We start from the raw sequence: 21,242 nt of genomic DNA on the forward strand, positions 1-21,242 counted from the left end.
TACCTGTTCCTGGCTCCCTTACATGGTGCCCATAGCGAAGCCCTTGGCACCTCAGTGGGGGCACTGGAGGGAGAGGAGGATAAGAGAAGTGGGTGGCTCAGATAGGGCTGGGCAAGATGCCACTAATGGGTGTGTGGGCAGCGGGAAGAGGGCATGCTATCCGTACCAGATACCTGGGGCTCCAGAAGCCCTGGGTGGACCCCCACCTTCCCCAGAAGGACCTGAGGTCAGTTAAGGGCACATCAGACAGCCAGAGAGAGACTAACTACCCACTGCCAAGCTGGCACCTAGCTAGAGCCTGCTTAGACCTACTCCCAGAAGGGAAGCACATTTGTGGAGCAGCTTCTGTGTGCCTGGCACTGTGGCGGCCGCTCTACATCTGTCCTCTCCCAAGGTGGCGGCTGTTAGCCCCATTGTACAATGAGGAAATTGAGGCTCAGAGAGGTTATGTAACCAGCCTAGGACACAAACACCACGTGGCTGAGTCAGTATGTCAATACAGAATTGTCTAGTTCCAGAACTTCCCACTCCATGGGGTTGTGGCCGAGTAAAGCAGACAGGCAGGATGAAGCGTGAGTGGTGGGCCAGGGCTGGGGTGGGGGGACAAGGGCAGGGAGGCTGCTTCTGGGAGAGGTTTTGGGTCTCTGTCTTCTAAACGGGCAATCTGATGTGGGTGCAGGGCAGGCTAGTGGTGGTGGTGGTGGAGGGGGTTTCAGGGTCTTGAAGGTTGTGAGGGGAGCAAGGGGCCAGCACACCTGGTCCTCCAATGGGGGTTTGGATTGGTGGTGGTGGGAAGGCAAAGCTACCTGTCTGGATGCCCTGTTGAGCCTGGGCTGGGGAGGGTGGGGATACAGCTTTTTCTTTAGAATTGTGGTTTCCAAAGTAAGCATGCACCTAGAGGTGCACAAGATGATCCTTTGGGGTGTAAGAAAATGCTGGCACTTCTGTTTATAGTTTAAAAACATATTCATTTTTAAATTTCCCTTTTTAAATGCATATTTTAGTTCAATAGCATAGATATACTAAAACATAAATGTAAACATATGTAAATATATATATACACGCTCTAAGAGTTCCAGACTTTTTTCTACTGAGATATATAGCCAATAGAAAAGGTTTCCAGAACAAGACTGGCGAATCGCAGGGTGGGGGCGTGGAACCGAAGGGGGTGGATGTCCGGGAGGAAGATAGACTCGGGATAGCTGTTGGCGGCCCCTGCTGGGCATTACCGGAAGTGCAACATCACTCAAGACAGAGTCTGATCCGCTGGAAATTCAGAACGCCCGCTCTGAGTTGCATTTCTCTCGCGGCCCTGACTCTCAAAGCCCTAGGATGAACATCCACCAGAGGGAAACCTTGATTCAGGGGAAGCAGTGACACTGCCTGCACCCTTGTGACCTCTGAGGCGGAGGCAGGGAGGAAGACAGAGGGAGACTGAAGCTGGCACCTTGTCTGGAACAGAACAGGAGCATCCTGCTCTGCATTGAGAACTGTTTCTCTCCACTCTGTCACCTCCCCGGGGCTGTTGTAAAGAACCAAACAATTTATCAATCGTAAGGTCCTGAACAGATGTGATGGGCTGGCATTCTACAAGGCCCTTATTAGAGAGATGATTGCTGACTGACTAACTGGGGGAGGCAGCTTGTAAGAATAATGAATTGGGCTCCACCTCCCTAGTGGGCCAGAATCTGGGATCCCACCCTGTCTTGGGGATCCTGAATGGAATTGAAGGTTTGCTGCGGGTTGTTGTGGGGTAATAGTTGCCTGACTGAGTAGTAATTAACATTGTGGAGGATTTCAAAATCCTTCCACTTCCCAACCAAATGCAAATAACTGAGTGATTCCCTGCCCAGAGGTGGACAGGTGAGAGTGGAGGGTGTCCTTCATCATGGGAAGGGGACTTCCTCCTGAGTTGAATTAGGAGGATCTTCTGACTTGAAGGCAGAGGGGGTTGGAAGCAGTGTGCTCCAGGAAGCCTCTTTGGTCCGAGACCGAAGCCTGCAATTCCAGTCCCCGCCATCTGGGGTCACTAGCTATCTTCTCCTCCCTCTGTTAAGGTGGAGGGCCTCGAAACATCCGGGCTCTGAGTAGTTTGGCCTGGTTCTGTGGCTTTCTCCGTACCTCAACATATTCCTTCCCGAGTTCCGGGGCGAGCTGAATTTCTTGGGACCCGGGGACTAGTTCCCTGCTTCAGGGATGGATTCCGAAATAAAACCCATTTCTGAGATTGCCAAGCAAGTTTTCCAGGTGCAGGCCACTTCTGATCTTAGGAGCCCAGCTAGCAAGGAACAGGGATAACCCCTGCATATTCCAGAGGACAACTGGCGGCGGGGAGGAGGGGGGGCGACACGAAGACGACGACATCGAGACCGGAATAGTACCGCGGTAGGCCCCAAATGCGCAGCGCACTGAGCGAAGGGTGGTCTCCGGGATGAATTTCCAGTATTCTGAGGCCACACAGTATCTTTTACTAGCAGGTCTGGGGTGGAGCCAGAGGCTGGGCAAAGGCGGGCAACTGGGTTTAACGCTTTATTTACTTCTTGAGATCGAACTCTGAGGAAGGATAGCGAGTTACTTCTTTCTGTATTCCATAGATAGATAGACCAGCTCGCCCGTGCAGGCTTATTGTAGGGTCTCGAACTCCTTCGCGAAGACGCTTCCCCTTTTTTTGCAAATTATTCTGGAGAATCTGGGATCCAAGTATCCACCATTCGAGTCCTTAAAAGGTGCCCCTGAGCCGGAGGCCCTATGGGGCTGGGTCTCCTGCTGCTTGGGGGTCTCCCTAAACTCCTCTGGTTCCCCTTCCCAGTTGGGAAGCACGATAACAGGGAAAGTGAGGCATGCCTGGGACTGGAACGCGGGTCTAAGCTGAGAGAAGGGGGCGGAGTAATCTTTCACCATTGCCCTTTTAAGGGATCTCTGGGCGCCAAGGGACACCAGTTGGTACAGGTCCCAGTTCGTGCTTCCCCGAGTGGGAAGCGAGCAGGGGGTCGTGGGCTGTGCGGTGTCTCCCAAACCCCCACCTCCCCGCCTACCCACTAGCTGTTCGGAAAGACGACTTTCCCAGGGTCGTCCCACGGCGTCCACATCCCCCTCCCCTTCTCTCCCCTCTCGGTCTCCGCCCCCTCGCGCAGAGGAGGCCTCTCCGCTTTAAGAGCCTGGTAGCGATTGACAAGCAATAAACGCGGAGCGCCGGGCTGTGCTGGAGCCGCCGGGAGATAGGGGCTCCCCCGGGCGCAGGTAGGCGCCCCCTGGTCCGGTACCCACCCCAGGTCCCCTGTCTCCTCTTCATCCTTGCACGGCACTTGGGGCCCTATTCTCTGGGTCCAATCTCCCCCGGCCCCTTCTCTCAGGCCCGTCCCCTCCCTTCCCACCTCCCGCTCCCCCCTCCCCTTCCTCGGGTGCTCCGAGAGAGAGACCAAACCCGCTGCCCATTGACGCTGGCCCCCGCCCCCGCGGTGAGGGCTCCAGAGTGACGTAGGGCGCAGAGCTGGTGAGCTGTGCGGAGCCTGGGTGTCCGCCCGGCTTCTCCAGGCTCTGAGCGCATTCGGGGGACTTTGGAGCCGGGCATTACGTAAGAACCGCGCTGTTTGCGCTTCCGGGGGGTGGGGGCGCGAGACAGGGGTTTCGTGGGTCCCCGTGGCCCCCTTGTTCCGTTGGGAGGCCAACACCTCAGTCTTCCCTGGGAGGGGGTCCCGGGAAGGGGTGCGCTCCTTCTTCCGCCTCTCAGGCTGTAGGGGGGTCGGGTCGGGGTCGGGGGCCAGGGTTAGGGTCTGGTGACCTGGGAGGGGATCCGTGCCAGGAGCGAGGAGCCAGGGTCGGAAAGTTAGGTCAACTAAGGGGACAGAGTGAGGACGGGGGCGGGGGGGACAGCCATTCAGTGACCTCATCCCCCCTGGTCTCCCGCGGGCGCGCACGCAAAGAGCCTTCTTTGATGGCTCGCTACACGCCCCCCTCCCCCCAGGTCCTAGCGCCCAGCGGGTTAGGCTGCTCCTGGGGCGGGGGCGATCTCATGGTGGGTGCGTGCAGGTCCGCCCGGCCTCTAGACCCCCATCCTTCGGCCCTCAGTCTAGCTACCCCTCCCCATGAATTGTCGGTCTTCAAAGCGCCTTTGTCAGACCTTTCTCCTCTGCATCTCTTTGTATGTGTATTGATGGAGGGGTGGGTGTGAGGTTGGAGGAAACCTCCCCCTCTCACGCTGGCCTGCATCACCTACCGACCCTGGGTGATGTGGATAGCCTGGAGGTAGGGGTGAGAGGGCACCTGGGCCCAGGCTTTTGGAAGTCGAGGTGCAGGTTCCCAGATGCCTGGGCCCCTGACCTTGGCACGGAGCCAGGCTGGCTCGCCTGGCACTGCTGTTCTCCTGTGGGCAGAGCCGGGCCCCGCCCTCTCAGAGGCTTGGGTGGGGGTGCGGCAGAGCTAGCTGATACCGTGGGAACCGACTCCCCACGGAGAAAACTTGGGCAGGCTGGGCGATACTTCTGGGGACAGGATCCCGCCTGCCTCTTCCCTCCCTTCACCCTCTAGAGAAGGAGGCTGTAAGGAGTCCCCTCTGACTGCCACTACCTCTGTCAGGGAGAGCGGAGGTAGCTAGGAGAAGGCTTCAGGCTCCAGTTCGCCAGGACCTGGGATGGGGAAGGAAGGGTTCCTTCCTGGCAGCTGTCTAGGAATAGGGACAGCAGACGTTGGCACCGGAGGCACTGGCTGGCACAGTAGATCCTGAGCGTTTCTCCCAGCCTGGGGTGCTGGCCTGAGGGGGGGTGCCCTTCCTCTCCTTGAAGGCTCTCTCCTTTCATGTCCTCAGAGGCAGATCCTGGAGGAAGGGGAGCTGTCCCCTCACCTTTGTAGTTTCTGCTACCTGGACTCAGGTGACCAGCTCATGTCTGGGAGGGGGGTGGGAGCAGAGAGAGTTTTATTAAAATCAGGTAGCGGTCCCTCTGGGGAGAATCTTTTTTTGGGAGGAGATGAAGTTGCAGCTCCCCCACCTCCAGGGCCCAGCAGGCATTCAGTCCTAAAGTGGGCACTGCCAGCTGCTTCCCCCCACACCCCCACCCCTGCTGTGAGCCACTGCCTCCTGTTGTTATGGCAACTGGGAATTAGGGTTTTCTCCAACAGCACAGCCCAGGAAGGCAAAGGGAGGAAGGGTGGTGGGTTACCCCCCTGCCCCCGCCCCTGGAGAATGAGGGAGCCAACCTCAGCTTGGGAAGGCCATGGGATGGGAGCTGGGGCTGTAAACTCATGGCTGGTTCTGCCCACAGTCCCCTGCTGTCCTTGTCCCAGCTCTGGGCTAAGAAGGGGTGAGGGGAGAATGAGGAAGCCAGAGAGGCCTTGGGGAGGTACGACACCATTTCTCTCAGCCAGATGGACAAGTGTTTGCGGAGCATCTACACTGTGCTGGGCCTAGGATCCAGAGGCAAATAAAATAGGTGTAGCTCTTGACCTCATGGAGCTTACAGTCTGGGAGTACCCATCTTTCCTGCTTTTGACTCAAATTCTGGACTCCTATACCCACTTTCTCTCCAAAAAAAAAAAAAAAAAGAAACAAACAGATGGCAGGCAGAAACACTTAATTATTTTTGAGAGTCACAAAGCCTGGGTGTTCATTGTCCCTTTCTGTATTAGCTTTGTGACCTTGGGAAAATGAATTAACCTCTCTGATCCTCTGTCTCCTCCTCCTTGGAGAAATGGACATGTAATATCTGCGTTTCCTGCCTCCCAGGACTGTGGGATCATCCAGTTTCTGGGCAATGCCCTGTCCCCTACCTTGTTAGCTGATCCTGAGGGGGAACCCCTTCCCCATTGCTTTGCCCTTGTGCCTTCTCATCCTCCTCTCTCCTCTCCTCCAGGAGAGACTTTTCAGAGCCCTTGCTGACCTCACCATGCCTGTGGCCGCCACCAACTCTGAGACTGGTAAGAAGGGGGTGAGGATGTTCAGAGGGTGCCAGGCAGGGACTTGAGGGTGGGGAACAGCCGTCAGGCAGCCCCACAGCTCCCTGCAAGAACCAGCTGCCCTGCACCGCTGCTCCACCCAGCCACTCAGCCATTCTTTCAGCTGGCTTCTATGACTCTGCTGCACCTGCCCTATGGTGGGGCTGGAGACACAGCGCAACTCACCTCTGTGGAGGGCAGGGGGATGCGTGCCCCAGAGATGATCCACACTGTTGCTGGAAGGCAATGGCCTGGGGCCAGGCTGCTTAGAGAAGGGGCCTCTAGGAGCTGGGCCTTGAGGGGTGGCTTGGGGATGGAGGGACTGCAGCAGCAAGGCCTGGGGCTCAGAAGTTTGTGGAGCAGTGCCCACCAGATGGGTGGGGTAGACCAGCGAATGGTAGAGATGGGGGCGTGTATGTGCTGTGGTGCAGGAAGCTGTGCGTGGAGAATGCCAGGTCAGGAAGCCTCAACTTGGTTCTGTAGGAGGTTTGGGGGCAGGGGAGTGGGCCACCCAGACAAGCTCGGAAGCCTCAGGAGCAAGCTACGTAACCTCTTGGAGCCTGCGTCTCCTCTCCTATGAAGAGGCCGAGTGAATCTCCCAGGCTGTGGTGGGATAGCGCAGTACTGTTAAGAATATTCAGTTGCTGTGCTGTGCTGCTGGGGTACCTTGGCTGATTCACCTGTGACCTTGAGTCAGTCACTTCCCTTTTAGGACCCAGGTTTCCCCATCTGTAAGATGAGGTGATGGGACAAGATTAGTGTCCTTAACTTTTATCGGTCCTGGATCCTTTGATCCAGGTGAGAATCTGGTGACAGCCACAGGCCCTCATTGGAGACAAATGCTTCTATGTGTGAAATCTGCATTCCACTCCGGGGGTTCGTGGGCCCCCTTAAGTGCATTCAGGGACCCGCCAGGTGAAGTTCCCTGTGCTGGAGGCTCACTCAGCGGCCTGATAACCACTGGAAACTGCTGTGGTTTGCCCTGATGTATCCTAACTTCCCCCACCTGCATGCTTGCCGCCCTGCAGCTCCTCCCTCACTCTGGGCCCTGCTGCTCCCTCGGCAAGATGTTGCCCAGTCTCTCCCATTCTGGTTAGCGTGGGTGGCTCCCCTGTCCCTCCCCTTTGAGAAACTGAACCAGGAAAGCGAAGGCTGCTGTGAGTAGGCCAGAGCCCAAACTGTGACACCCTTGTCCCCCCCCAGGAAAGGCCTCTTCTCTATGCAGTGGAGGGACTGGGCCAGTATCCCTCAGCTTTTGCAGCCTGGGAGGGCTCAGTGCTTCCACCTCCTGTCCAGCCTGCTGCGCCCCCGGGGCCTCTCCCCCTGCTCTAGCCTGCCTGGGCCCCACTGTAAGCTGCTTAGGAGTTAATTAAGCCCATCCCTGAGCCCGTGATTAAAGGTCTATCAATCTGGGGCTGCCCAGTAAACCCATTAATAGTGCCTGACAGGAGTGAAAACGCTCCACAATTTGGCTTCCCTGCTGCCGGCCGCTTGATGGGGGTGTGGTAGGATGGGGTGGGGGACAGGGCAGGGAATGGAGCCCAGGGGTGTGGGTATGGGGCCTGCTTCCTCTGAGAACTCCTGGGGCCCCTGGTCCCCCGGTGTTGTGCCATGGGCTGCTTCTGCCTTCCCATATCCAAAGGAAGGTCAGGAGCAAGCTGCTTAACCTCTTGGAGCCTGCATTTCCTCTCCTGTAAAGAGATGATGTGAGACCAAAAGGCTCTAAGTTTCTTAGCCTCCCCCTCAGGGAGCCCTCTCTGCTTGCTCTGGGCTGGATGGGCTCCAGGCCTCAAAAATCTAGTGGTGGGTTCTGCTCCTTCTCATTTCACGGTCATTACACTTCCCACAGACAGCTGCGCCCTGGCCTCTGGGGTCAGGTTCACCACCCCCTGCCCCGGGAGATCCCTGCCTTGGGCTCTGCAGAGACTGAAGCTAGCAAGGTCCTCTCCCACCCTTCCCCACTGATCAACATGGTCGTTGTCATTGTGGAGGGAGGGAAATGTGTTCCTCTTGCAGAGAGACCCCAAGTCTATTTCTAGTAAGGTGGAGAAGCCCTTTTCCTGAGGGTTGGAAGCAGGGTGGAGATGTATGGGTGATGGCCTGGGCTGAGAGTTTAGAGAACTTGCCCCTGGAGACTCCAGACCTGCAGCTTCGCCCTCTCTTCCCCCTTGACCCAACTCCTTCCTTTCTTTGAATAAGGCAGGGATGTGGGCTGCTTTCAGGTGGAGCTGTTCCTTTAAATCTCTCTCTCATCCCTGGGTTAAAGTCCTGGTGTGTAAGCCCGCCTGCTGCCATGGCAACCAGGGGTGCAGTGCAACCTGGTGCCACTCCTCAGGGAATGACTGGCTGCTGGCCTCATGGGTACAGGGTCTCAGAGGAATAAAGGTTCTGGGCTGGGGTTAACTGTCAAGTCCCCCCTTCCTGCCCACCCTTGTCCCTGTTGTGGGAATGTGCTGTCACCTTTTCACTCCTCCAATTCCAAGATGCCTGACTTGCCCACTGGGCATCACCCCCTTACCTAAGGGCAAGAGCTAATGGGAGATGGGGGAGGGGAGAAGCCGCTGCTGAGATGTAGGGTCAGAAGGGCTTGAGGTACCCTTCCCTGCCCACAGTGGTGCTACCCGCCTTCCTTTTCCTCCCTGTCCCCTCACCCACCCTGCCCCATGGCTGGCAGCCAAGGGGAGACAACTGGGGCTTGAGGCATTTGCCCTGTGCCAGAGTGGTGCCACTGGTCCTGGCGGAGAACTGAGAGTCGTTCTTGGGGCCTTCCTTTGATCCTGAGGGGGTCATTGGAAAGGGGCCTGGAGAGGGGACATAGAGTAGAGGTCTGAGGGCAGGAGGAGGAGGTGGCACAGGGTGTATTTGAGGAGGGACTTCCAGGAAAAGGGGGCGGGAACTAGATGGTGCCAAGTCCCCACCCCCTTGGGTTTCGAGCTTCCGAGATCGGGCAGTCCTAGGAGAGGGATTCTCTCTTTCCCATTGCCCCCTCCCCACCTGTCTGCTCCAGTCGGGGTTTTGGCCAATCAGCAAGGCGGTTAGAGCGGCTGAGCCTTGCTATTGGCTGATCCTGCAGAGGGCGCTCCCTGAGTCCCGCCTCCTCCAGCGCAGCCCCCTCTGGCTGGGAAGGCGCCCACGGTGGCGTGGAGGCCACTCCGGCAGCCTGGGCGGGTGGAGGCGGCCATGGCGGGCAGCCCAGGCAGCGGGGCCTCCTTGGAGGGCATATCCCTGGGCTCCTCTGAGGAAGCCGAGCTCCGGAGGGAAGGTAGGGGAAGGCAGGAAGGGGAGTTTGGGGGGAAAGCTGGACCGGGGGTTGGGGACGTCTGGAGAGGTGCCCTAGGAGTGGGCTCCCGGGAACCTAAGGGTGTAAGGGCATGGCCCACCAGGAGTGCTGGCCCGGGCAGAGGGCACCGGCTTTCCCCCATGGCTGGCGGCTGGGGAGGATGACAGGGGAGGGTGGATCCCAGGATACTCTGGCAGAGTGGGAAGGGTCCTGCCCTGGCCTTTTTCTGAGCCCACTAAGGGCCTTGCAGGTCTCTGAGCAATGCCAAGCCCAGGCCTGGGCAGGAGAAGCCTGGAGGGCAGCTTGGATGTTGTTTCTGGAGAAAGTAGGGAGGAGGAGGGGGAAGAGGGTGAGAGTCCAGGAGTCCCTGAACCTTGTCTGCCTGCTCCAGTGTCACTGCCCCCTCCTCCAGGAAGGAAGGGGGATGGGGAGGAGGGGGCAGTGACAAGAGCAGTGAGAGGTGCCAGGAACCATATCCGCCCCTCCTCCTCCATGGCTTGGGTGCTGTTCTGCAGATGTAGGCGTGGGTGGCAGAGTGGCAGAGTAATGATACCCCCTGCCCATCTCTGCCCCCAGCTGGGCACACTCTGCTTCTTCCTTCCTTCTCCCAGAACCTGCCATAGCCGGAAGCTCCCACCTCTGCCAGTGGGTGAAGACAACCCCCACTTCAGATCTCAGCAGCCAGTGCTGTGGCCCAGCACCAGGTGTTCTCATGTCCTTGGTTATGTCCCGTCCCAGGCTAAGGGTTTGCTGATCCCTGAGATGACTTGGTCCGACCACTGCACTTGGGTGCCCACAGCCATCCCAAGCCCCAGGGACCCTATTTCCCCGACTCCTGCTAATGTTCCAGGCCTCAGCTTTGGCTTCCCATGATCTATATTAAATTCTCAGTGATTACAGATCATTGTCTGTCAGAGCTGAAGGGCCTGTAGACACCATCTGGTCAAATCTACCCATTTTACAGGAAGGAAAGACTGAGGCCAGTGAGCGACAGTGACTTGTGCAAAATTACACTGAATGACTGGTGCAGCTGGTGCTGGATGCTGCACAACCCTGGCTTCCTGCATGACTGCCTGCTGGACTCTAGGCCTGCACTCAGGGACATGCTCCAAATGCTGTCTCTCTCCTTCCTGAGCCCGCCAGGTGCGGGTGGCTCAGTCCTGGGGCTTCAGCCCGTCTAGAGATTGAGTGAGGCACCTGTGGTTTTCTGGTTCAGGGCAGAACCTGGAACCTGACACCTGCTTCCCTGTCTCCTCTCCTCCACCTCAGAGTCCACTTCCTGCTACCTGGAGCCTCCCGCCTGCCCAGGCTGGCATAACCTGGAGTCTAGAGAACAGGCCAAGGAGACTCTCCCTAGCCCCCCAGGGCCCCTGCCCCAGGCGTTCCCCTGCTGACAGGGAGGGAAGTGCTGTTGGGCAGGGGCTGTCTTCTGTGGGATGTGGGGTGGGCGCGGTGGGGTCGTGTGGTGTGTTTTGGTCTCCTGTGCCTTGCTGGAACCTGTGTGTCTCACCACCTGCACCTTCCCCCCAGCCATGCAGCAAGTCCTGGACAACCTGGGATCCCTCCCCAATGCCACGGGGGCTGCGGAACTGGACCTGATCTTCCTTCGAGGCATTATGGAAAGTCCCATAGTCAGGTCCCTGGCCAAGGTATAGTGCTCCAGGGAGGTGGGCACAAGGGCACTGGGTCTGGGGAGGCTCAGTGGGGATGGGGTGTTAGCCACAGGGGGCCCTGGGAATGGAGCATGTGGCACAGGAGACCTGTGGAGGGGGGTATGCCCAGGTGAACATCCATGCCCAGGTGAAGAATCTGAGCGACTAGAGGTAGGAGGTCTGCCCCCACACCTGGCTAGTGAGTGTGTGGACACGCCTGTGTGGATGCACGGTTGGTGGCTGCCAGCTTGTGGAGGGTGTGAGTGGTGGGGGCCAGCGTGCCTATGTGTCGGACTCTCAAGAGTTCATCCTGCCTGTCCCTCTGCCGTTGGGCGTTCTGTGCAGACATCTTTTCAAGGTCACCTGCCACGTATTGGATGGAGCAAAGACTCGCTGAAAGAGGAAGTTATAAAACCACTTGGTCATGGCAGTGATAGCGGCAGATACACTAGGCATTTTAGGAACATAAAGGACAGATGCCCCACCTAGCCCGGAGTGGGCAGGGAAGGCTTCCTGGCGGAAGGGCCACTTGAGCGGAGTCTTAAAGAGTGAGGAGAGGAGGGAGGGCATTCCAGGCCACAGGAAGAGCTTGAGCAGAAACAGGTGAGAAAGAGCCAGAAGTATACAGGGGCTGTGAGTGTCGGTGTGAGGCTGGAGCTGCAGGGGTGAGACAGGGAGTGTGAGCTGCGCAGATGTTGGCGGGTGTGGAGGGTGCTGGGGGCTGTGCCTGGGGCTTGGGCATCGTCCCGTGATGTCCTGTGAGTGACGTGGAGCCTTTCGTGAGCTTTAAGCAGGGACGTGATGATGGCAGTGGACGTTTTAGGCACATCCCTCTGGCAGCACATGGAGGACAGAGGGAGGGTCATGGCTGGAGTTGGAGAGACCAGAGTTGGGGGTGGCGCTGAGCTAGACCTGTGTCACAGGGCTTGAGGGAGGGGAGGCTGGAAGAAATATTTTGGGAGTGAATTGGCAGCACTTGGTGTTTGGGTGTGAGAGGTGAGGGGTGGGTGTGGAAGGCCCCTGGGATTCTGCACGAGGTGGGGGTGGGGGGAGTGTGAGGCTGGGGCCGCCTTCAACTGAGAGAAGAAGCAAGCATGGTGAGGAGAGAGGCGGACCCCTCAAGGAAGAGGGAGGAGGTGAGAATGGTGTGAATAGCTGTGTTGGAGGCAAGGCTGGGAGTGGCAGGGAATTATGCCTACTTGCTCAGATTTCTGAGGGGAGGGGGACAGCCATCTGCTGGGAGTTAGGGATCAGAGCTTGGGGGGGATTTGGAAGGGAAGGTTTGACTAATTGCTGAAGAGGAGGAGAGAGGGACTCCGCCAAAGCCAGGGAGCAGAATTGACAGGGCCCCAGGCTGTCTGTGGCAGGTACCCGATTGCCCAGGGTGGGGGTGACTCAGTCCAGAGATGCGGAGATAAAAGGGGTGGCTTTGGTCCAGGACTTGTGCTGGATGGGGGCTCTGGGAGGCTGAGTGCAGGGGATGGTGTGAAGGGGACAGGGGAGAGGGGCTGAGAGCATCACCTCTAAAGCCCAGGCAGGCCAGGGAGGGGAGAGGAACCAGGAAGAGACAGAGGCAGGGAGAGAATGGAGGCGCAGGCCTGGGGGCTCTCTGAGGTTGCTGTGTTTGGAGAGAGAGTGTAGCTGGAAGAGAAGAAGGCCGAGGTCAGAGAGAGGGAGGTGAGAGGTGAAAGATTTCCAAGAAGGACAGTTCTGGGGGGATGACATGACAATCTAGGGTGTGGCTGCAAAGGATGGGCAGAGGTCCAGGGATGGAAGGCTCGGATGTGGGATGGCGTTGGAATCTGGGGCTACAGCAGCTGTTGAGGTGGGGAGAAGACTGAGGCAGTCCCAGGTCTGCATGGTGGTGGGGGTGACTAGGAAGTCGGTAATGACAGTGACAGTGGGGAGGGAGAGGGTGGTACAGGCAGCTACAGGGTGAGGATGGGGACTCAGCTATGACTGGCTCTGGCATGGGGTGTGGAGGGGGACCAGGCCCCAGTGGAGGGAGAGAGCTGCTGCAGGGGACACAGCCTCGTCACGTTGTCATCTGTGGAGTGGCTAAAGAGGTGGGGAGGTTGTTAAGGACAGAAGATGAGAGGGCTGAGAGGGTCCATAGTGGGAGGTTCTAGGGAAGAGAAAGCTGAGCAGATTGGAGGAGGTTGGAGAAAGGCAGGTTGCTCTTCACTGGGTGGTCAAGGATTGTATTCATGTATTAAAAATAGAAACAAGGAATTATGCATGTCTCAGACACAGAGAATGGGAGCTCCATGAGGGCAAGGATGTCTGTTGGGATCCCTACTGTGTCCCCAGAGCCTAAAACAGTGCCTGGCACATAGTGGCTGCTCACTGGATATGTGCGAATGAATGAATACTAGAGAGTAGGAAATTACATACCAGACCTCGGAGTGCCCATCTCCATGATGGTGTGCTGGCTGGCCATATTCGCTTGAGTTCTGGCTCTTCCTTTTTAAGAAATAAAAAGTATGACACAGTCAGTGCCTCCCTGCGTTTCCTCGTTTCCACTGCTTTCCCTCCCCACAGATAACCGCTGGCTGGAGGTTGATGATGTCCTACCCCTGATGTTTTCATGTCTTGCCTATGTATGTACTTTATGTAAACAGTGTGCCCCGCATATGTGTTTTTCAGCTTTGCATAATGGGATGCTAGAGCGAGCTGCTTAGGTTTTTGAGATTTCTGGCTCATATGCGGAGTGTGGGTACGGACATGAGTGTGGATGTAGACAGAGAGAGAGATGGGTTCATGGTAACTGGTGTGAGGAATCCCAGTGTATGACAGAGCCCAGCGTCTTCATTGATGAGTTCCCCTGCTGAGAGACAGGTACCTGGGTGCTGACTTACCTCTGCTGGGGACAGCGCTGCAGGGAACGTCCTCATGGCCGTCTGCTGCACGTGTGAGAGCTTCTTGAGGGTGGACACTTGGCAGTGGAATTGCTGGATACGTGTGTTTTGAACCTCAACATCTGTGACCTTCCGAAGCTGATTTCAGAGTTGGGTGTATTAGGCCACGTCGTCTCTGGGTCACGTTAGCCATTGCTTCAGTAATGAGACGGCCAGTGAAATGTGGAGGGGCTCTCGGGATGGCAGACTCTCAGGGTGAGAAGGTCCTCTAGCCAGCCCCCTCCAAAGCATGATCCCCTTCAGTAGCCTTCCTCTCTGCTGGCTTTGTCTGATCCATTTGACAGCTCTCCCGTGATGGGACTGCTGGCTGGCTGGCTATGTCATTCACTCCGTCATTCAGTTACCCATCAGCTCTTCAACAAACATCTGTTGCATGCTCACCAAGTACCAGGCACAGTGCTGGGGCCATGGCGATGAGCTGTCAGAGAGTTTGTTCTTCTCCCGATGGAGCCCAAGTCTCATTTTCTCGCTGAGCTCTGCATTGTCCCAGACCTGGGGCCTCACAGTTCAGCCTAGTTGAGAACTTACCATGTGCTGTATCAGATGGAGAGTAAACTCCCTTCTCCAGAAATGTTCTTGGGGATAGCTGGTCAGAATTTCCTCCCAAGAAATTCCTAGTGTGGTTCCAGATGCACAAAGCACAATAGAAGGTGGTGTGGACATTTCTCCAACTCTGAGACCCCCAGTAAGAGGCTCCTGGGCTGAGGAACCCCAGTGATTTCTTCTCTCCATCTAGTTGTGAAACGAGCAGGAAGTGAATCTCCATAAAGGCCGGTCTGAGCTCCTCCGTGTGTGTGTGTGTGTGTGTGTGTGTGTGTGTGTGTGACACTGCAGGGGGGCTTTGCCACCCCTCTTCAATGGTAGAGTTTCTTTCTCCACTCTTCAATCTGGGCTTGACCACGAGACTTGCTTTGGACAGCGGGACCCACTTCTTACTCCTTCTCAGCAATTTTAATGATTACGTCTACATAGGTAAATTTCTAACCGAATAGACAAAGTACTTTGATCAAAGATCCAGCTGCAAACACTTGGTTCTCCTGGCGAAGTGACCCAGAAACCCTCAGGAAGGGAATCAAGTTGGATCTGCGTGTGGTGGCTGTTAACCTCCTTCCCTCTGCCTTATGGAGCGGCTTGACTCTCTTCTCTGGGGACGTGACAGAGGGTGTGGGAGGGGCCAGCCTGGGTAGATCTGGGACCAGGGAGGGGCAGGGCCTGAGGGGACTAACCCAGAGAGTTAAACACTAGAGGGAAGTCAAATCTGGTAGGCAGATCGCAAATCCAGGGCGTTGGCTGCAGACAGCAGGTGGCAGCCCTGGCAGGTGGGTGGCATCTGGGAGGGCTGACATGGATCCAGCAGCAGGTGTTTCAACAACAAGCAAGGCCAAGGTGAGGAATCCCAGGCAGGTGACATTCAGAAATTCAGGCAAACTGTTGCCAGTGGGGACATCTGCCAGCTGGCAGGCCTGGGAACTGATCCACATGAGATGAAGAGGAAAGAGATTAGGGTTTGGAGTCAGAAGATTCACTGACTGGCTGTGTGACTTTAGTATGTCTGACAACCTCTCTGAGCTTCAGTTATTTTCTTCTGAGAAGTTGAGATAATGATGCCCATCTCTCAGAGTCATGGTGGGAGAGGGGAGGTCATGGACATGGAAGTGCTTTTTAAACCATAAAGAGTTGTTATAATGTAGTTTTGGCCATCGGCCTGGAGTTCATAGGGAGGACTCTAGTCCTATGGTGAGGCTGGGGTGAGAGAGCTAGCAAAGTAAGACAAGGCCCTAGAAGAATGAGGGTCAAGGGAGGTCACTAAGATAGAGACTCTTGACCAGGGGACGTGACAAGCAGAGGCTACAGTGGCGGGGAGCCAGATGGGTCAGTTAGCTCTTGCTGTGTAACCAAGCACCCCGCCGCATAATAGCTTAAAACAGCTGTGCTTTACTTCTCATGATTTTGTGGATTGGTGGGTGGTTTTTCTGGTCTGGGCTTGCTGTGTTGGGGCCGGTGGTCTAAGATGGCCTTACATGTCTGGTGGTTCAGCTGGAAAGGCTGCCACGTCTAGGATGGGTGGTCTCTCCTCCTGGGAGGGTGGCCCAGGTTTCTTCACATGGCCGTCTCAGCAGCAAGGGGGGACAAGCCCCAAATGCCAAGCAGTTTGCAAGGTTCTGCTTGCATCACGTTTGCTAATGTCCCGTTGGCCAAAGCAAGTCACACGGTCAGATCCGGATTGAAGAGCAACCTTACCTCCTGCACACCCGTCTCAGGCTTCTCTCGGTATGAACTATTTAATTATGAGCGGGGCTTCAAACGAAAACTCCCTGTCTTCTGCCGAGATCAGAGAGGTTGGAGTGGGAGGGCGGAGGGAAAAGCTTTCCAGAGAAATGGCTGTGTGGCCTTTCTGCTTTTGCAGTCTACTGCTGGCTCTGGCTCAGGAGCTGGCAGATCTGGGTTCGAGTACCGGCTCCACTGTTAGCTCGCTGGATCCCTGGCCCAAGCTTCTGCTCTGTGATGAATCTGAGCCTCTGCTGTGCTGAGGATGATTTTCAGAGGACAATTAAACAAAGGGTTACCGCAGAAATTCAAAACCACTCTCCTGGTTTTGGGACCTGGGCCTTGTGCCTGTCTTACTGCAGTGTGTGCTGTACCAACAACATGGCTTTCCAAAAATAGGTGCCCAGAGAGTGACACCACAGCTGTGGGGAACTCAGAGAGTCAGGAGACTTTGACTGGAGTCCCTGGGGTATGCCAGTGAACTGCGTGCTCTTAATGAATTCATTCTATCCTTTCGGTCCTCGGACGCTTTATTGGACTTAATGCTGCTAATCTCACAGGGGCATTGTGACGTGTAAAGGGGACGATGTTCTGCAAGTGTGCTGTTTGGCCATCGAACATGCACATACCCCACGGCCCAGCCGTTCTGCTCCTGGGAGAAACTCTCACATGTGCACCAGGAGACACAGACTAGAATGTTCACAGCAGCATCATTCGTAATGGTAAAGCCTGAAATGACCCACATGCCTTCCAACTAGAGAGGAGATAAATAAAATGTGGCCTGTTCACACAACGGAATATAATACAGCGATTAAAAGGGAGGAACTAACGTGACGTGGGAAGGAAGAATGAATCGTAGCAAGATAATATTAAGTGAAAAATTATTTCACTTACTGTTGTTTACTATTATTATCCTAAGATTTATGCTTATTTCATATGATTAAATGAAAAAGTTGTTCCTTAATAATTATTAATAATTATTTGCTTATTAATAATAAGCAAAGTATTTTGCTTATTAATAATTATTAGTAATTAATATTAGTAATTATTATTAGTAGTAATTATTAATAAACAAAATACTTTTTCACCTAATATGAAACATAGGAATAAATCTTAGCACAATAATAGTAAACAATAGTAAGTGAAATAATTTTTCACTTACTGTTATTAAGTGGGAAAAAATCTGGCTCCCAGGGATTATATATGGCATAATTCCCTTTTTTTTTTTTTTCGCTTGTGGAAGATTGGCCTGAGCTCACATCTGTGCCAGTCTTCCTCTATTTTGTATGTGGGACTCTGCCACAGTATGGCTTGATGAGCAGTGTGCAGGTCCACACCCAGGATCTGCACCCACAAACTCCAGGCCACGAAGCAGAGGGGCGAACTCAACCACTACGCCACCAGGCCGGCCTGTTAGAATTCCCATTTTTTAAAGGCAAAAATAAATAAAAACAATATTCATTTTAGGAATATGTAGAATACATATAGGTACAATAAAACTATGTAAAATGGGAGGTTACCACACGATGAACGTGACGAATCAAGATGGTGGTTTCTGTGGGTGGATGGGTGGGTGGGGCAAGTGGTTAGATGTAGGAGATCGCTAAGATCCTCGTTTATGATTTCAGTGGTGGCTTCTTAGATCCTCATTATAGTATTAAAAATATCTAGTTTAATACTGACTAACTGAAAGGAAGCCGTGCATGCACCAGCGATGAGAATATATCATGACCCAAGGATTGTGCTTAATCCCACTCTGAGTGTCCAAAGCCCGGAAAAGTGGAGTGCAGATTGTGATACACGCTGGGTGTTCTCAGCCCTGGGCTGTCAGCTGTTCAGATTGGCCTGGGTCGTGTGTTTTGTATTTGAATGATTAAATGTTCAAAGTTTCCTCTGGGCCCCGAAGGTAGAACTTCGAGACCTGAGCTTTTATGTCTGTGAGTGAGACACCGGAGCGGCCTCAGGAGGAGCAATGGATCAGCCTGGGGAAGGGTCATCAAGTCAAAGATGGGAGGGAGGTGGCTTGGGAGATGGGCTGGCTTCCCGCTTGGTCATGCGAGGCCTCCTAGAGAAACTAGTTCTCCATCCATCAATGGAGCAGAAGATGCTGAAGCTAAAATGAGTGACCTCTGCCCTCATGTCAGGACACCTGGGCCAGAGCCAGCTCCTGTTACCCTGAAAGAGGCCAGCCGGGGTCGCCGTGGTGAGATCAGTGCAGGCCTGAGTGCCTTTGTTCGTTCTTCAGACACGGTTCCTGGGGCCCTGGACTCCAGCGTTGACCCAGACATGTGGTAACACAGAGCTGGGGAAGTTCCTTGGGCTGTGCTGAGCTAAATGACTGGGGATCACGTAGGGATCGGTGGACCCTTGCAGGGCATGTCTCTGCCCTCCAGCTTCTGAGGGACATCAGGGCATAACAGGTCTCCGAGTGCTACCCCTTTGCCCCTTCGATTGTCCGTTTCCCCAGCAGGAACGTTCTGCCCAGCCAGGCTGTGGGAGTCAGTCTGAAATGCTGCCCACCTAGGAGAGGGTGGTTTAGGTGACTCTGGGGCCAATGTGCAGAAAGGAGCTAGCCTTTATTGAGCACCTGCTCTGTGCCAGCCACTGTGTCCATCTCACTGATTCCTCGGATTATCCCTATGAGGTGTCATTAAAATCTCCCCATCTCATGGGCTTGGAAAACTTTCTGTTGTGACAATTTTTGAAAATATCTCCTGATCCCTCATCATTCATCACCCCACTGCAACATTTAACAACTCTTGAACAATCTTGTTTCATCCATACCTCCACCCACTTCCCTCTCTCCTGAATTATTATTATTATTATTTTTAAGATTTTATTTTTCCTTTTTCTCCCAAAGCCCCCCAGTACATAGTTGTGTATTTTTAGTTGTGGGTCCTTCTAGTTGTGGCGTGTGGGATGCTGCCTCAGCATGGCTTGAGGAGCGGTGCCATATCTGTGCCCAGGATTTGAACCGGCGAAACTCTGGGCTGTCGAAGCAGAGTGTGCAAACTTAACCACTCGGCCACAGGGCCAGCCCCCTCTCCTGAATTATTTTTAAGCAAATCTCAGACATAATTTTATCTGTATCTTAGTATGTGTATCTGAAAGATAATTTAAAAAAAATAATCACAATACTATTATCATATGTAGAAAATTAAACAATAGTTTTCTTATGGATTTTCTTCTTCTTTTTTTTTTTTTCGGTGAGGAAGATTCGCTCTGAGCTAAAATCCATTGCTAATCTTCCTCTTTTTTTGCTTGAGAGAGATTAGCCAGGAGCTAACATCTGTGCCAGTCTACCTCCACTTTGTATGTGGGATGCCTCCCAGCATGGCTGATGAATGGAGCGTGTCTGCTCCTGGGATCTGAACCTGCGAACCTGGGCCACTGAAGTGGAATGTGCAGTAGTTTAACCATTTGGCCATGGGGCCGGCCCCTGAATTTTTAATAAATGGTATTGGGACATCTAGATAGTCATTTGGAAAGATATCAAAGTATATCCATACCTCACACCAAACATAAGAATGAACTCTGCACAGATCAGAGATCTCAATGTGAAAAAATAACCATACACGTACTAGAAGAAAACAAGGATCTGTGTGTGAGGAAAGCCTTTCTTTAAAAAAAAAAAGGGGGCTTCAAAATTCAGATGCATAAAATATTAATAAATTTAACTACATTAAATATTTTTTTGCATTGACAAAAAAAACCATAAGCAGAATCAAAAGACAAATGACAAACTGGGGGAAAATATTTGCAAGAAATCTCACAAAGTGCTTCTCTTCTTAACATAGAGAATGTTTAAAAACTGCGAAAAAGAAAAAAACTAACACCTGGTAGAAAAACTGGCAGAAGACGTGAACAGATAGTTTGCAGAAAAAGATACACAGATGGCCCTTAAACATACAAGGAGATGCTCAGCTTCACTCAATAAGCAAAATGCAAATGCAGCCCCAGGGAGAGATGGTTTCTCATCCTTGGGATTGGCAGACATTCAGAGGCTTGATTGCACTCTCCGGTGGCAAGGCCTCAGGAAAGTCTCTCCTCAGTGGTGTGGGAGGGCAAGCGGCCCAAGCCCCATGGAGGGGAGCCTGTCAATATCTAACAAAACCACATCTGTATTTACTGCTTGACCCAGCAGGACTTCTAGGAACTGCCATGGAAGATGTTGTCCACAGCTGCAGAACAGCTATGCCAGGGTTATGCACTGCAGCTTTATTTGCAATAGTAAAATACTGGAAACAATTTAAATACCTGTGGAGACTGGTTGAATAAACTGTGGTACTCCAGTCACGCAATGAGTCAAATGCAGTAATTAAAAAATGATGATAAAGGAAGCTCTTTGTGTAGAGCATAGAGTGATTTCAGGGCGTATCATAAAGTAAAAATCCAAACAATAAACCAAATCCATTAAACAAACAAAAACCCAAGCTATCAAAGAGTGTGTATAGTGTTCTACCTTTTATGTAAGGAAGAAGGGGAATTATTTACTTATTTTTGTGAAAAGAAACAGGTAGGATAAACTAGAACCTGATGAAGACGGTTGCCGCTAGAGTGTGGGAGTGGATGAGGATGGAGGTGAAACTTCTTTGAGTTTCCTTTTTGTAGAGATCTGAAATTTGAGCCACGTGAATGTTGCACGTATTCAAAAAATAAGATTAAATTAAAAGAATGAAAAAAGCAAACCATGAAATTAAGTGCAGATAAGTGAATCGATCTATATAGCAAATTTTTAGCATGATCATACTGAAAAAGGAATTAATACAGGTAGCTTTTCTCACAATATTCTGACTGTACCCTACGTGGGATGGATGCTAAGGCTGTACTCTTTAATATGGTAGCTGTTAGCCACATGTGACTATTAAATACTTCAAATACTTAAATAAACAAAAATGCTGGTATAAAACTCAAAATCCAGTTCCTTGTCATCCTAGTCACATTTTTTTTTAAAGATTTTATTTTTTCCTTTTTCTCCCCAAAGCCTCCCGGTACATAGTTGTATATTCTTTGTTGTGGGTCCTTCTAGTTGTGGCATGTGGGACACCACCTCAGCGTGGTTTGATGAGCAGTGCCGTGTCCGCACCCAGGACTCGAACCAACAAAACACCGGGCCGCCTGCAGCGGAGCGCGCGAACTTAACCACTTGGCCACCGGGCCGGCTCCCCTAGTCACATTTTTCAATAGCTGCAAGTG

The 21,242-nt window shown here is 53.4% G+C and overlaps 1 protein-coding gene across 6 annotated transcripts in view; it reads left to right on the forward strand.

Annotated features, from left to right (window-relative positions):
- The window catches only part of MPP2 (MAGUK p55 scaffold protein 2), a 38,328-nt gene that overhangs the window by 8,244 nt on the left and 8,842 nt on the right, over positions 1 to 21,242 (forward strand). The window contains exons 1-3 of one of the 6 annotated variants that reach the window (XM_070560367.1): positions 484 to 572; positions 5,847 to 5,910; positions 10,739 to 10,857. In XM_070560367.1, coding sequence (XP_070416468.1) covers positions 5,880 to 5,910; positions 10,739 to 10,857 — 150 coding nt within the window. In that variant the 5' untranslated portion in view covers positions 484 to 572; positions 5,847 to 5,879. Of the gene's footprint in view, positions 1 to 483; positions 573 to 2,910; positions 3,575 to 5,846; positions 5,911 to 8,852; positions 9,191 to 9,819; positions 10,352 to 10,477; positions 10,858 to 21,242 lie in introns of those variants that run through there. The other 5 variants (XM_070560366.1, XM_070560365.1, XM_070560369.1 and 2 more) reach the window with 5 other exon arrangements.

The sequence above is a fragment of the Equus przewalskii genome, chromosome 10 (assembly GCF_037783145.1).
Source record: "Equus przewalskii isolate Varuska chromosome 10, EquPr2, whole genome shotgun sequence".
In the NCBI taxonomy this organism is placed as follows: domain Eukaryota; kingdom Metazoa; phylum Chordata; class Mammalia; order Perissodactyla; family Equidae; genus Equus; species Equus przewalskii.